The 17,042-nt window shown below is 44.9% G+C and overlaps 1 protein-coding gene across 4 annotated transcripts in view; it reads left to right on the plus strand.

Annotated features, from left to right (window-relative positions):
- Positions 1–15,459: 15,459 nt before the first annotated feature.
- Positions 15,460–17,042, plus strand: part of RGS7 (regulator of G protein signaling 7) — a 528,155-nt gene continuing 526,572 nt past the window's right edge. For all 4 annotated transcript variants that reach the window (XR_007148335.1, XM_047841359.1, XM_047841360.1 and 1 more), the window contains exons 1-2: positions 15,460–15,633; positions 16,579–16,705. Coding sequence is in view for 3 of the 4 variants with exons in the window: in XM_047841359.1 (XP_047697315.1) it covers positions 16,628–16,705 (78 nt within the window). In the remaining variant the exon portion in view is untranslated. The remainder of the gene's footprint in view (positions 15,634–16,578; positions 16,706–17,042) is intronic.

Genomic DNA, 17,042 nt, shown 5'->3' on the forward strand with positions numbered 1-17,042 from the left:
TGTGGAGGCTGTATGAAGGGCCTTCACTCAGGATATAAAGGAAATGAGCTCAGATTTCCTTGGGTAAGAAACTCCAATGATGCTCCATTTCCATATAATTACGTTTCTATTATGTTTCCATGCGTGTATTTTTTTTCTATAAGGTTTTAGAAAATGTTTTTCAATTCCTTTCCCTTTTCTAGGACAGTGACTATATCTCACACTCTTAGCCAAGTTCACTAGAAATGAGCACTTTGTCAGAAGAGGCTAAGCATGATGGAAGCCCTGTTACAAGTCAGCTTTACTGAGGATCACTTACGGGTGGCATTTCTGGGCCACATCGCTCTTTACAAATGGATCCAAGACTAAAATACTTATTTATGGAGAGTTTATAGTTTCTGCTGTTATGTAAACATGGCCAGCAAATGAAAGGAAAAGGAAAATGGAAGTAGCTTAGACAAAAGCAGAAAAAAATTAAAAATATAAGTGTGTTTGGAAATTGATAGCCACACCATGTCAGCCCCATTGATGGTGCTGAGGCTGACACATAAGAGCTGTCAGAGTTGGAAGGAAACCTAAAGATGATCCAGTCTAATCCACCCATTTCTTCTAATGAAAAAATCAAGCCCCATAGAGATTAAATAACTTGCCCAGAGTTGTACAATTCTGGTCCAATGCTCTTTTCCATGACACTATAGTTATTTTAAGGCTGTAAAATAGTTGATGGCTTATAATTTTTCTATATAATTTTCTATATTCAGAATATATGATGAATTTTACATACAGTAAATTTGACTTACTAATCTGGACTTTTCTTGATAAGAAATAGACCCTTCTTATTTTAAGTCATTGAGAATTTGGGGTTTGTCTCTTATCAGAGCACATCCCACCTCTCCTGAATAATATATGCATCTATAAGATGATTATACATTTTTTCTCCCTGCTTGTATTTACTGGTATGCGATAGTAAAAGATTTTTATGATGTTGAGTTATCCTTGCATCCTTGAGCTAACTTTTAGATTATGATATAATTTATAGACATGTCAGGTGTGATATATACTACATTTAATAATTTACTACTTTAACTTTTTCTTGACTCTAGGACCACAAAAGAGATTGGTTAATCATGTGCTCTTTTTGTCCTGCCCCTGTCAAGTTTTTTTTTAATTTTTTTATTATGTTTCTTTATTTTTGAGAGGCAGAGAAAGACAGAGTGCCAGTGGGGGAGGGGCAGAAAGAGAGGGAGACACAGAATCCCAAGTAAGCTCCAGGCTCTGAGCTGTCAGCACAGAGCCTGATGCAGGGCTCAAACTCACGAACCGTGAGATCATGACCTGAGCCAAAGTCAGATGCGCAACTGACTAAGCCACCAGGTGCCCTGCCCTTGTCAAGTTTTGATATTAAGTTATACTAGATTTATACACTGCCTGATTTTTCCTCTTTTTCTATTCCCTGAAACAGCTTGTATAAGATAAAGATAATTGAGCATAGTCCAAGATAGTAGGAAAACCCTGAGCTTTCTTCCTTTGGTGGTCACACAAAATCTATATCTACATACAGAGTAGTTCCTCCTGAAAGAAGAATTGAGGGCTGATTGAACCAGTTCTGCACACATAATAGAAGGGACACATAGAGAAAGGGTAGGACAGACAGAGATATACTAATGATGGAAATCCCACTGCCAAAGCAGCAACCAGTGTTAGGGAGACATATCACTGAAGAGCCATGCACAGATTCATTTATCCTAGGGCACAGAAAAGAAAGAAGAAGAAGAAGAAGAAGAAGAAGAAGAAGAAGAAGAAGAAAGAAAGAAAGAAAGAAAGAAAGAAAAAGACCAAGGGGGGGTTTAAGAGGAAATTAGATTATAAATGAAGGAAATCCATTTATTAACCTTACAACTTTGGGGAAACAGGTGGCATACTGCTGGAACTCTCTCCAGGGTCAGAGATGCCAAAGATCACTATATTTTATGCTCCCCCTCCACCTTAATAGTGTGGGCAGGACTGTTGGTGGGAATGCAAATTGGTGCAGCCACTCTGGAAAACAGTGTGGAGGTTCCTCAAAAAATTAAAAATAGACCTATCCTATGACCCAGCAATAGCACTGCTAAGAATTTAGGAATTTACCCAAGGGATGCAGGAGTGCTGATGCATAGGGGCACCTGTACCCCAATGTTTATAGCAGCACTCTCAACAATAGCCAAATTATGGAAAAAGCCTAAATGTCCATCAACTGATGAATGGATAAAGAAATTGTGGTTTATATACACAATGGAGTACTACGTGGCAATGAGAAAGAATGAAATATGGCCCTTTGTAGCAACGTGGATGGAACTGGAGAGTGTGATGCTAAGTGAAATAAGCCATACAGAGAAAGACAGATACCATATGTTTTCGCTCTTAGGTGGATCCTGAGAAACTTAACAGAAACCCATGGGGGAAGGGAAGGAAAAAAAAAGAGGTTAGAGTGGGAGAGAGCCAAAGCATAAGAGATTCTTCAAAACTGAGAACAAACTGAGGGCTAATGGGGGTTGGGAGGGAGGGGAGGGTGGGTGATGGGTATAGAGGAGGGCACCTTTTGGGATGAGCACTGACTGGGTGTTGTATGGAAACCAATTTGACAATAAATTTCATATATTGAAAAAAATAAAAATAAAGAAGACTTTTAACAAAAAAAAAAAATAGTGTGGGCAGGAGCAAGGTCGAGGTACAGCCCTGGGCCGCTGGCCCACACTAGACTCAGTCATGCCTCCAACGTGAACCTAATGTGGCATGATCTTCCCCCCACCATCTGTGCCAGTCCCTGCTATAGCCATCTTACCTAGGTGGCCCTAGTGTGGTTCACACTGTCATGTGTCCACTACAGCTGGGACTTCCCTGGCACAGAGTGCCCTGGGACCTCCCAGCCAACGCCTGCTTTGGCTGTAGTCATCCTACCAGGACTGTCCCGAGACCCCAGGCCTGCACGTGTCCTGAAGTACATGCCCTAGCGTGGTAAATGCTGGGACCCTCAGACTGCACCAGCTGCAACCATCCTGCCAAAGCAGCACTGGGACAGTGTGCTCTGGGACCCCCCTACACTGTGCCCACACCAGCTCCAGCCTGCTCACCAGGGGGGCCACAGCACTGTATGCCTTGGGACCCACCCACATGTGCTTCAGCTCCAGCTGGTCTGTCCAAGACACCAGGCACTTGCAGTCTACACAGGACATATTCCTACATAAGGCCACTCTTTTGAGACCAGGAAAAGTATCTGTTCTGCCCAGGTCATAGAAACAAACACAGAAACAAGCAAAAGGAGACAATAGAGGGATATGTCCCAAATGAAAGAACAAGATAAAACCACAGGGGGGAAAAACCTGATGAATCAGAGATAAAACTTTATCTGATAAAGAGTTCAAAGTAATGGTCATAAAGAGGTTTCCTGAACTTGTAAGAACGGTGGAACACAATGAGAATCTCAATAAAAAAGTAGAAAATATAAGAAAGAATCAGAGATGAAGAATATAATAACTGAACTGAAAAATACACTCTGATGCAGTTGAATGCATCAGCAATCTGGAAAACAGAACAGTGGAAATTATCCGCTCAGAACAGCAAGAAGAAAAAATAATTTTAAAAAATGAGAAGAGTTTAAAATCAGTGCTTTTAACTTTTATCATATTTAAACTTTTAAAGAATATGGGACATTTAAATTTGCATTAAAAAGATATAGAGATGATCACCTCTTGAGTTTTGAGCAAAAGGGATGAACTTGGAGAGGTCATGAGGGGTCAGATAACTTAAGGTCTTATCAGGCCACAGTAAAAGGTTCGGATTTTATTTTAATGGAATCGGGAAGCTGTTGAAAGATCTAAGCTGCTAAACATCACCATGATACGTTACCTATTTTAAATATACAACTCTGGTTTTATCTGGAGAATGCTAATCCTAAAAACTAGTCAAGAAACTACTTAAGCTGTCTAGTCAGGAGATGCTGGTGGCTTAAATGGGAAAGTGGCAGGCAAAGGGGGAGGATTGAATTATCTTGACATGATATTTATTTTGATCTGTACTGACAGGACTTGTGAGGAAAAGAGAAGGGCTATGACTTACCCAAATGATTCTTAGCCTTTTCTTGTGTAACTGGGAAGAGAATGCCCTACTTACCCAGAGGGGAATTCTGGGAAAGGAAAAATTGGGGATGTAGATTGAGAAACTTGTTTTGTCTTGGACTTCTTTAAATTTTTTTTTTTCAACATTTATTTATTTTGGGGACAGAGAGAGACAGAGCATGAACGGGGGAGGGGCAGAGAGAGAGGGAGACACAGAATCGGAAACAGGCTCCAGGCTCTGAGCCATCAGCCCAGAGCCTGATGCGGGGCTCGAACTCCCGGACCGCGAGATCGTGACCTGGCTGAAGTCGGATGCTTAACCGACTGCGCCACCCAGGCGCCCCTGTCTTGGACTTCTTTAAATAGAAATGATTATTAAGCGTCCCAGTGAAGATGTCAAGTAAACAGTTGGAAATGTGAGTTTGGAGCTCTGGGATATAGGATAAATCAGAACTGGAGATGTAAATTGGTGTGCCATCAGCCTATCGATGGTATTTAAAGCCATTGAACTAGATGAGTTCAACATAGGACATAAGGAATATCTGGGGCAGCACAGAAGGTGAGCCAGGAAGACATGTCCTCTGGGGCACTTCAGGGCCTCTTTGGTGTTTCTGTTTTGGGTCTAGAAAATTCCGCATCTACTTCGGACTGTGACATTCATTCAGAAACTTCTGAGGCACAATGTAGCTGCTTAACGAATAGAGGATCGAATGATTCAGAAAAAAATACTGCTGTATCTGGGGCAGATGTTGGGGAATCTGCAGGAGTTCTTGCAGTGGCTTCCCAGCTTCCCTCCCACTTCAGAGGCTGAGTGGGGAGCTCTGGGTCCTCTCCCAAGGGATTCCCGGCAAGACCGTTCTGCCTCTGGTCAGGGTGGAATTGTGTCAATTGTGTTTGAGTCCAACATACGGTTCTTTGTGATGGGGGTTTGGGTGTTCACATGGGCGACTTGGGTCTGGCACCTTCACATATGAGTCTGTGAAGAGAAGGAGCACCTCAGGCCAGATGGTCTGAAGGCCTGGAATGCCACGGCCCTTGCCAGGCGAGGGTTGCTCAACCTAGCATTCTTTCTGCTGATCCCTCACGTGGCCACCTCTTTCTCAACATGCAGAGCTCAGGCATCCGAACAAAAACAAAACACAAAACGTTTTTGCCAATCAGGAATTAAACAGTTGTTAGGTTTAAGAGCTGAGGTGTTTGGGAGGCTCAGTTACACGTGTTTAGGAGCCCGAGAGGACTGAAAGAGATGAATCCAGGACGTTGGCCTCTTGCTCAGGGAAGGTTGGGTGCCCAGGTGCCCACAGGCTGCACTGGGAATCTCAGGAAAAAAGGGAACAGCTTTGTTTTCCAAATATCCAGTTAATGAGCTCTTTTAATCAAAGGTAAATAATATGGATTTTCATACCTTGAACAATTATCCCCGAATAACACACGATTAGAAAGAAAAGGGTCTAATATTTAAAAAGAATTGGAGAACACCACCCTGTGCCAAATAGATTGCAAGCTGCAGAGAAGGTGGTTAACATGCTATAAGAGAAAATCTGATACAGCAAACAGAGAATCTTAATTCAGACACCAAGCTCTTTACCTTAGATTGCTTTACAGTCTTTCAGTCACAGTGTCATTCTTATAATATTTGCCTTATTTTCATATTCAAAGTTGATGGACACAGCAAACTAATTTAGGGTCACGTTCCTAAATGTTTTTCTATCAATTACAGAAGTGTAGTAAGTAATTTAAGTAAAGCTTTCAGTTCCTTCTTCTATTTTTTTCCTTGCTATTCCTTCTTCTCAACACAAGTTAGGTTTGTAGAAATTCAGAAGTGCTAATGCATAGTTAGCTGATAGTGCTAAACAATATTTACAAGTAGAGATGATGGAGAGTCAGAGAAAGGAGAATTAGAGAATTACAAGGGAGGCTTGACTTGGGGTGAGCAGGCGCCCTCTTGCCCTGAGCACGATAAAATCAGCATCTTTTGAGGACCTACTAGTCACTGGGCGGCAGATGCACTTAAGACAACTGTGTGGTGGAAACCATCCGCGTGAACATAGAAAATAAATGTTTCTGCATGTGGAGCGTCTGTCATGGTCACACTTGAACAACTGCCATTGCACCCCTTTTCCATCTACCCAATGTTCGAAGCTAAGTAAGTCCCCGTCCCATGTGAGGTCTTCCCTGACAACACCGAAGCCCAACATGATCTCAAAGAGAGGCTGTGTTATGGCTTCACTCATCTGTCATTTTAAATATTTCCTGTCATTCTTGTCTCTGTTTAGATCAAAATCATTTTAAGTCCCCCCAGGAAAATGGTAGCATTTAGTTCTCAAATTGCTTCCTCCTATGCCGTCTCATCTTATAGTCAGACCATGGAAGCAACTTTGGAGGTCATCTAGACCTAGGATCTTCAATGTAGCAACTATCTCTTCCAGACCAGGGTCTACCCTCAGACACCTCAGATGCCTCCAGGGGTGTGCAATTCACCTCCTCATTAAAGCTGAACAGCCTGACTATTAGAAAGTACTTCCTGGTGCTGAACTGAAATCTATGCCTGAAACTTCCACCTGTCAAAGTGAAGTTTGTCCTCCGGGGCTTGAAAGATTGTTTGATTCTGAGAGTCCTTTAATGTTTTCAGAGGATTATCCCAAGTCGCCCAAGCCTTTTTCTTCACTGACAAAATATCTCTTTCTTCCAGTCATCAGAGTGGCTTTTTGGGGGCAGATGTGCGCTCTTTTTGAACAATATTGAGTTTGCTTTCAACTGCAACCCAAACAAACAAAAACCTAGTGTCTTTTTCATTTGAACTGATGTTCAGTCACATCTTGTCCATCCTGTATTTAGTACTTGATCCTGCTGTCTTCGATCTGGATATGAGGCTTACTATTTCTCCTTGGTATATTCCATTTTATGTGGTTCATCAAGGCAGGTTCGTAGCCTGCCTTGATCTCTTTGGGTCCTACTGCTATTCTCCAGTGCATTAGCTACTCCTCATAGCTTTTTGCCATTTATACATCCGGTCACTGGGCCGTTTCCACCTGTAATAGAGTCACTGTTCACATGCCCAGTTAGGGAAATTCTAAGTTGAGAATTCTGAGCCTTTTCCATAAAGTCCTCCTGTTGGGTGGGTTCTGGTCAATTAATCAGTGCTCTTTTTGCCGACCTTATTCAGTCTGTTATGAATCCAATGAATCCAATGAACTCTTATTTAAGCCCCTATTTTAGTATCATGTCTACAAAGCTATCACAAAAGAAACTATCACATGCCGTGCTGAATAACATATATTGCCATCACATAGCCCTCATTTGCCAGTCTAGAGACCATCCTTGCAGAGGAGGTTAAACTAGTCTGCATGGCTCGTAGCTGGCAGGCCCTCCCTGACTCTTCGTGATCACCACTTTTCCCTTTAAGTTTTCAAAACTCATCCACTCTCTGATTGCTTAAAACCCAAGCTCTGCAGCATGAGCTGTGTAGGCTCTTCACAAGCTGTCTCCAATTTGTATACCAGCTTCACCTCCATCAAAGTCTTCCCCTCTCTTTGAAACCAGCCATACCAATCTTTTTGCTGTTCATCAAACATTCATCCTTGCTCGTGTTTCTGCAGCCCAGCACATGTTATTCCACCCACCTGAAGTGCTTCTGTGTTATTCCTCCTCTTTGTCCATCTGGAAGATTCCCATCAGTTTCAAAGACTGATAAAATGTCCTTGCTTCTCAGCTCAGTGCTTTCCTAACACTTTATATGCACATATCCCGAACACATCACACTACAGTGATTTACCCATTTGTCTCCTCTGTCTTGGGAAGGTGTGTTCATCATCAGAGACTAACATGATGCCTGGTATCATGGGACTTAATAAACATTTACTGGATTCTATGACAGAACTTTCCTATGGACAGAGTCTGTGTACCAATTTAATCTGGGTATCGATTTTCTCTCTTATTTCAGGCACATTGGCCCTATTTTGCTATCATCTTTTCTCTACCGCACTTTAAAAGTTCCTGAGAATTTCTTTTCCAAGTTCTTTCAGGACAAAAGAATGGAACTGCTCTGACTCTGGAGACAAACTTTTTAAAACAATCAAGGGCCTTTTTACCAATTTTTCCTTTATTCTGAGTCTCGGTTGCCTCTTAGAGGCAACATCACATACTGGGAGAAGCATCAGATTTGGATTCTAAAGCTTGGGCTTAAGTCCTGGCTGTAACTCTGCTGAGCTGTGTGGCCTGGAGAAAGTAAGTTTGTTTCATCAATATCATGTTTTTTTTTATTTATTATTTGAAGATTATCTCTTCCATTTTTATTGTTTATTGTTCTCATCATGTCTTCTATCATTTCCAATTTGAAGACTGTTTCTGGCTAAGAGTTTGGAAATCAAATAAGAAATAAATTGCTCTGTTTTCCCATCTTCTGGGGTCATAACCCCATGGCCCCCATCCAGCTAGGGGTGCTCTGCCCCCGGCCCTGCTGCCTGCCGAAAGTTCCAAATATGGCCTGTTCTTGCCATGCTTAGCCCTCCTGCAGGGGCACTAACTTTTAGCTCTTATTTTGCCATTCTGATCCTGTTACTTGGTTTTCACTACATTCTAGATACTACATCCTGCCTGTTGCACGGACTGTTTTCAATTACTATAGTTACAGCCACCCCTGGTGTCTGACCAGCAGAAGTGATGGTCTATTTCTATGCCACTGCTTCTCTTGATGTGGTCAATATGATCACCGCCAGACTGTCTTTCCAAAAGACTTCATTTGCCCTGAAATGTTATGTCACAATACATGCCCAGCTCATTTTCTAGTGAATCAAAAAGTGTATAACATTTAAAAATGGTGTCATTCTGAAAGTAATCTAGTTCAGAATTTAAACATTTCAACAGAAAGGAGAGAGGAATCAACTTCTGATAAGGACAAATTTTAGTGTTTTAGTCTTTTTCTTTGTCAGCCCTCTGACATTGTTATGGGAGTCCTAATTAGCAGGAAAATGGCCATAAAATGGACAAAAGAATGGTAAAAGTGGAAAATATTTCATTAACGGGGTTTTGTGATCAAAATAATTGAGAATTAACTACAGAGAAGAAGGTTTGTTTTTTTTTTAACCTGTCCATGGGGTAAGATTTCACAAACCCCTGTTCTTTTTTCACTCTGCTTCTATCAATCTCAAATCAATTATCCCTGAAAATGCCATTGCAGCATTGTGAACAGTGTAATCTCATCAACATTTTCCTCCTCTTTCTACTTGCCCCTGTGTCGCTCACAATTCTTTCATGTAATAAGAGCCTCAAATTAATAAAGTGCTTTCTCCTCGAAATTCAAAATGCCTTTTCCACTTTACCACTTAATGAATTCTCAACCGTTCCTCTGTGAAGTGGGTGTACGGTGGGAAAGAGAATCATTCTTCTCCTTCATGACACACAGGAAATGCATTTTAAGGGTGGAGCATTTCCATCCACAGTGAAACTTGAGTTGAATTCAGTTTTGCTCAACGTTTTTGACCGGATTCTTTGAGTCCAGCCAGTCTTTCAACCGAATCGTGTTCATGGATTTATTTGCAATAGATCAGCAAATAATTATTCGGTGTCAATTATATGCCATATTCTGTTCTAGACCCCAGGAATACAGCAACGAATAGGAGAGGGAAAATCCCTGACCTTACAGAACTTACTTCTTGTAGGGGGAGACAGACAGGAAACGGTAACTGAGTAGTACAGTATACTAGAAGGTGGTGGATGCTCTGAAAGCAAATAAAACAGTGTAATGAGAGAGGGGAGTACAAGGAGAGTATATAATCTTAATTAAGGTGTGTAGAATAGGCTTCACTATTCTAGAATAGGCATCAAATGACAGGATGCCATTTGAGTAAAGAACTGAAGAAAGGAAGGGAGCAATATCTGAGGGACAAGCATTCAAGGCGGTAGGAACAGCCAGTGCAAATAGCTGTGGCAGCTGCATGCCTGGAGTGTTTAAAGAATCAAGGAGGGCAGTGTGGTTAGAACAGAGTGAGTAAGAAGGTGAACAGCATAAATTGAGGTCAGAGGAGGTAACACAGGGTCAGAGCATGAGGCTTTTTGAGGATACCTTGAGTGACATGGGGTGTCTTTGGAGGATTTTACATGGACAAGTGACATGGCTTCATTTTAAAGTGATCACTGGCTGCTACATTGAGAACAGATGTAGATGGGGAAGGATGGGAGCAGAGAAACCAATTAGGTCATTGTACTCACCCCGGAGAGATTAAATTGTGGCTTAAGCCAGGTTGGGAGCAGAGGAGGTGGTGAGAATTCTGGACGTAGTTTGCAGGTAGAGGCCAACTGGATTTGCAGATTGGTCTGTGTGTGAGTTGTGAGAAAAAAGAGAAATTTTATCCTCGGAAAAAGAATGGAAACTTCTTGAGGGCAAAAGTCACATATATTTCTTTAGATTCTTTATATATACACCATATGTATATGTTATATAACATATGTTATATATGTGTATGTATGGTGTAAAAATGAAAATGTAAAAAACACACTTCCACGCACAACTGATAAAAAAAAAAGGAGGGAAGGAAGTAGCTCACAGTTTGGGAATTCTGGAGCCCCTAATGATTTGCAAAAATAAACACTGCAGCTATGGGTTAAATTGTGCCCACACTGTGACCTGGTTTGGAGATTGGATCTTTAGAGAAGTAGTCAAGTTACAATGAGGTCAGTGGGGTGAACCCAAATTCAATATGACTTTTGTCCATATAGAAAGGGGAGATTTGGACACAGAAACAAACACAGACGACAATGTGAGGAGACACAGGGAGAGACAGTGACCTACAAACCAAGGAGACAGGCCCTGAACAAATCTTTCCTTCAGAGTCCTCAGAAGAAACCACCTCTACCCACACCTTGAGTTTGGACTTCTAGTCTCCAGAACTGTGAGACAATACATTTCTGTTGTTCAAGCCACTTAGTGCGTGATAATTTGTTACAACTCTCCTCACAAACTACTGAAACTATGTCCAGTATTTAAAAAACAAATCAAATTCTATTTTTTTTCCAAGATAAGACTGCTGCAGCTAAAAACAAACAAAAAACAAAACAATACCAACAAAAACCACGAATGCCATTATTTGGGGAGAAATTCTATCCACCTAGTGAAGTAACAGGGCTCTTACCTGGTCCTTGGAGTTTTATCTGGAATGGAAAAATGGATGCATTATTACATCTTAGAATTTAATTTGTTTGACAGAAATATCACAAAACATAAGGTCCACAAGGAAAATGATAAAAACATGAGTTTAGCTGAGGATCACATATTTACATGGTTTTGGAAAGAAAGAAAGACATACCACAATATCCATGTTGTTAGCTGTTTACAACATAAAGGGCCACTATGTAGGAGGAGAGTACAAAAGAACATATTAAAACCTTATGTTCTAAGATCCAGATGATCTAGTCTAATTCCCTCAAGGTTAGATAAGAAAAAATGCGAGTCCTAGGAGTATTAAGGTAATAAGACATAATTTTGCTTCCAATGCACAGTAACACAAATTATGATCCGTCTAATGAGGCTTAACAATAACAGAAGAAGAAATGGTGAATCATGCTCTGCCCTGAACCTTGCTCCATGATATTTGCCTTGCAACCATAAGTAGCCATAAGTCATCTTGAGTTATTAGTGCCCAGTGAGAAAGGTGTGAGTTAGGTGTGTGGAGGGAAGACAGGTGCCAGGAGAGAGGAGGCAGACGGAAGAATGACAGGCATCTCTGTGGGAGACCCTCGGATTTTTAAAAACCCATTCTGTAGCTAGAGGCATTTTTCAGGTGTTTTTCATAGGGCTTTGGAGTCACGCAGCAGTGTGTCCGAGTCCAGACTCTGATATTTAGAAAGTATACAATCACAGTCAAGTTTCCTAACTGGAACATCCGTTTCTTTTCATAGCTTATGGGGTAGATTTTGTCAGAAATGGTGAGAATATTTTTAATGTGTTTAGAGGTAGTATGAATTCAATGAGTGGTTGTCTTATTATAGTCATTGTCCTAATGGGTTTTAGCATTTGCCTTTGTGCCTGACTGGAAACTCCTTCCCTCATCACCTTTCAGGTAGACCTCCTATCAGTCCTTGAAAAGCCTGGTTGGAATATCAACTCTTTTCACACTTTCTGTGGTTCAGTTTTGCACTTTCTTGTATCAATGGCTTCAAGGTTTTTGTCTCTGTAACTTGGATTTCTTGTGGAATAGTGAAAAGTACCAGGAAGACTTGGATTTGAGCTCTGCCAGAGAGGTAGAGAACTCAGAGAAGTAGAAACACTGTGAACGCAATGGAGTAAGGGGTGTGTTATGGGAACAAGAGCTTATACAATTGTGAGGGAAGCCGGGGAAGTTATTTTCCAGAACAAGGAATGGGAAGATCTGAAAAAAAGACACTATTAACCCCCCTGAGGTCTTTGGCAAGTGGGTGGGCAAGTTGAAGTCTACAGGGGAAGCTGGGGAGCCAGGCATGGCCAGGTGCAGGAGGGGGACCATAAAAGGAGGCTGGCAGGAAAGTCAGTGGAAAGCTGTGGTCTTTGTGTGGCTGCTGTCTTTGTAGGTCCACATTCAGGCTTTTGTGAAGTGTGTGGGGGTACCATTGCTCAGGAGGGGAAGGAATTTGGAAGACCTGAATGTGAAGTGAGGGAGAGCAAGGACATACTAGAACCTTCTGGGACTTGGTACATGTCAACACACAGACTGCAAAGGCCACCAGAGAGGAAGGTGCTATGTTCCTTGGGTGCAGCCTCACTGTTTTCTCAATCTTGCACAAATTCCTCTCCTCACTTGAATACAAGGAAGGGCATCCTGGGAAATGTAGTTCCAGCTAATCAAGTTGACACAGCACAAACCACCACAGTCACTTAGTGGTTATGTGGGTTGTATGGGGCAGTTTACTTAACCTGTCTGATCCTTTCCTTCCCTGTTGGTGCATTGATGTAAAAGAGATAACAGTTATAACCACCTCTGCAGGGTTTTAGAGGATTAAATGAGATAATAATGTAAACAATGCATTACTAAATATAAAGATTATGTATCAGATTGTTGTTATTAGATACATTGATTCATTTAGTTAACATGCATCTACTGTGGGCTAGGAACTATCCTATGCCTGGAATGCATGGCAATGAGTTAAAGAGACAATATCCTTGTTATCATAAAGCTGAATCAGACACCAATTAGGTATCAAGTGGAGAGCCAGTTGACCGACTGGATTTCAGAGTACAGACCTACATTAAAGTATACATTTGGAAGTTATTACTATTTAGGTAACATTTAAAGATGTGAGTCTGGTTTAGCCCACCTAGGGAATGCATGTAAATTTAGAGGAGAAGAGGCCCACAGATTGAGATCTGAGGCACTCCAAAATTTCAGGGTGAAAAAGCAAAAGAGGAACAAGTAATAGCTTGATAAATAGCAACCAGAAATGCAGAGGAGAAATAATAGATATTGGTGTCCTGGTAGCTAAATGTAGAAAGCTTTTGAGAATGTGAAAGAGATAGATCAACGTTAACGACTGCTGAAAAGCCATTTGATACGATAATTGACCGTTCCCCATTGGTTTAGTAGCATGGAGATAGCAGGATAGAATAGGTTCAGGACAAAATGAAAGGAAAAGACACTCTTGGTGCCAAAGAAGCCAAAAAAATAGGGCGGAAATAGCGGAAAGTGTGTCAAGGGAGATTTTATACATGTCTATACCTACGTACAGATAACTTATGCAAGATAATCTAGATCTAGACCCAGGTATAGATATAGATGTTCTATCTATACGATGGATGGATAGATGGGGTCCCATGCATCTGGGGTGTATTTTATATCTCATGCATAAAATATACAAAGTTGGCTCTATTCTATATGCTAGTTTGTTGATTGATAAGAATGGTCCATCAGTGCTGAGCACGGGCAGGGCCCCCTTCGTCTAGTGATGCAAAGGAGAAACCTTGCTTCCTTCAGGCAGCTTGCCCTTAAGAGGAAAAGTGGTCAAGCTGAGTGAGCATACCCAATTATTCTTTACAAATTTATTAATCCCATTCATGCCAGCTTTCCAGAAGTAGACTGAGCAAAGAGGAAGAGAGAGGGGCTGAAGGGGGAAGAGGTAGGTTCCGGGTGGAACAGAACGTTTAGGAAATGCTAGAGAAAAAAAACAAAAAATGAAATGACAGTTTTGGCGAAAAACAGCATACTTTCCAGAGCACACAATGGAGAAAGTTGGGGAACTGGGGAAGAGCGGGAGATGGGTCAGACCAGGGTGTGTACAAAGCAGTTTGGGATGGGAACCTTTGCCCTGTAGCACTTCGAACAGAGGTTAGAGAACTGTTTGTTCCTTGGGTGAAACGTGCCTGCCCAGATGGGACTGGGGCAAATGCACTGGGCCACATGGCTCTGGTGACCCAACCAGGGGTCGCTTCTGTTCTGTGTGCAGCTAGGATGTTGAGAAGGGGCTGTCTTGGTTATCCTGTCTCTCTCTCCCCCACACCTGGCCCAGCTGAGGAAAGAAAGAAAACTTGATATTTATAGCTTCCCAAATCTGCCCCAGAAAGCCAGAGACACAAGTTTCTTTACTATAATTGGGGCGACAGTGATTTTGCTTCTTCATGTCGTTCCAACCCTTACAGCGGAATTAATGCCATCGACTCGGAGGAGTAATTCTGGGGGATCAGCACCCCAGGGCCTCTCGGAAACCTGCGAGCAGGTGGGAGCAGGGGCGGAGAGGTGGGTCCTCTGAGCACCTCCCTTGCAAGAAGGCGGCGCGCACGGGGGATGGGTGGCCCTTCGGTTTCACAGGTGGCGAGGCTTCCAGCTCGAGTGGGCAGCCTCCAAATCGCTTCCCATTGCTCAAACTTAGGACGAAGCCGACAAAGCCGCAGGCGGCGGGCCGCAGGGCTCCATCGGTCCTGGCCATTTTCTCGCCTCCCGGGACTCGCCGGCATCTCGCCCCGCCGTCAGTTAAGCACAGCGATAATCAATCATCCGCTGCCCTCGCACTGTCAGCGGAGTCAGCAGGCACGTGATGAAACGCGCCGGCTGCGCGGGACTCCATCCAGCCCTGCATCCCTCCATCCGCGCGCCCGCCCTGCCCTTCCGGCTGCCGCTCGCCGCTCTGCGCGGGCCCCCAGGCCGCCCGCGGCGCCCGCACCGGCGGCCGCGCGGGGTGTGCGCCCGCGGGGCCGGGGCGCGAGGGAGGGCGGCGGGGCGGCCTCGGGGCGCCCGCGCCTCCGGCCGCCCGGCCCACGTGACCGCCCCTCCTCCCGCCTCCCAGTCGCGCGCACGGGCCGGCGCCTCGCCTGCGGCGCGCGCTCGGCTGGTCCCCGCGCCCGGGAGCAGAGGCGGCGGCGGGAGCGGGCCAGCCAGGCGGCGGGGAGGGGGGGGGGGAGCGGGCGCGAGCGGCGGGCTGCCGGGGCGGCCTGTGCACGGCGGCGGCGACGGCGGTGGCCTGAGCCGCGCGGTTCCGCATCCGCCGAGTGTGATGAGGCTGCCCTGCGTCGGGGCTCCGCTCGCCGCCAGCTGACAGCGCCGGCACCCAGCCCGCCCGCGAGGGCTGACGCCGCGGGGCCGTGACCTTGGCCGCGGAGGTAAATAGGGGAGGTGGGAGGGGAGGAGGCGGCGCCTCCCCGCGCGCCCCGCACCCACCCTCGCTCGGCGCCCCGCCGCGCGGCCGCCCCGGGAGCCCCGCGCCCCTGCCGGGCTGCGGGCGCCGCGCTCGCCCAGGTCCGCGGTGCTGAAACTGCTGCCATTTGTGGCGCCCGGGGAGCCGGGCGGCGGGAGCTGGGTCTCGCTGCTCTCCGCCGCTTGGGCTGGTTGCTCTGAGGCTCCTGCAGCCGGGCTGCCACGCGCGGGGACCCAGGTAATGGCCCGAGGGGTTGACTCCCACCCGGTCCCGTGTTCGGGACGGATTCTGGCGCCTTTTCGCACAGACCGGGCACGGTTCCCTCCTGACTTCCGAAGTGCAGTGGAGGGGAGGGAGCGGGCGGCGGGCAGTGCCGGGCAGGTGCAAGTGGGCGAAGCTCCCCGGCTCCCAGAGGGAGACCCGGGGAATGGAGAGCGAGAACGGCACGCGGACTGGGCCTGTGCGATGCGCTGCCTGCGGGGAAACTAGCCGGATACCTGGGCGCGCGTGTGCCGCCGCAGGGTACTGCCTTTCCGCCCTTTTGGGAAAACATCATCAAGTCGCTATGCAAGTACTGGGGACCGGAGAGCTCTCTGTAGCGCGGAAACGCTAACCGTGGGTTTTTTAGGTGAGCCTCAAACACTTTTGAAAACGAGTATCCAGAAGATCAAGTCACTTAAAACCACAGCCCAATGACTATTCTAACTGCAAGACTGGCATTTCTCACAAATCCCTGGGGGTACAGTAGGTGTATTTTCAGTTTTTAAAAATCTGTTTCTGTGCCGCTTCCTCCAGCCAGCCTCTCGGCAAGTGTGCCCGGTGTGGGAGCTGTGGATTATGAACACGATTCAAGTCAACCCCCTGAGCACCACCACTCACATCTCACTGAAGTCTCTCTAACCCTCTGCAGGGCAGACGGATCGTTCCAGTGCCTGAGAGCTGACCAAGTGTGGGGTGACATGGCCCAGGGGAATAATTACGGGCAGACCAGCAACGGGGTGGCGGATGAATCACCCAACATGCTGGTGTACAGGAAGGTAAGGCTTTCTTCACTTTCTTGAACAAAGGGAAACTTTTGTCTTCCTTGATTTTGTTTTCTCCCCGGAATATATACTAACTTTGTGGCCTCAGACTTCCCAAATCACAAAGTACTGCACACTATACTTGAAGATGGTCTGAGATTCTCAAGTGTGTAGGGACGCAGTGAAGTGAATGAGGCTGGCCGTACTCCTCCCTCAGCTTCCCTGCCGACTTCACGCAGATTAACCTGCCATCAGCAGCAGTACCCGCAAGTTTGGGCATCACATACTTTGTTACACCTGTGATTTTGTAGCATCCGTAATAGTTTTCAGAAGCTTTTTCATATACTCCCCT

The sequence above is a fragment of the Prionailurus viverrinus genome, chromosome F1, assembly GCF_022837055.1.
Source record: "Prionailurus viverrinus isolate Anna chromosome F1, UM_Priviv_1.0, whole genome shotgun sequence".
Classification (NCBI taxonomy): domain Eukaryota; kingdom Metazoa; phylum Chordata; class Mammalia; order Carnivora; family Felidae; genus Prionailurus; species Prionailurus viverrinus.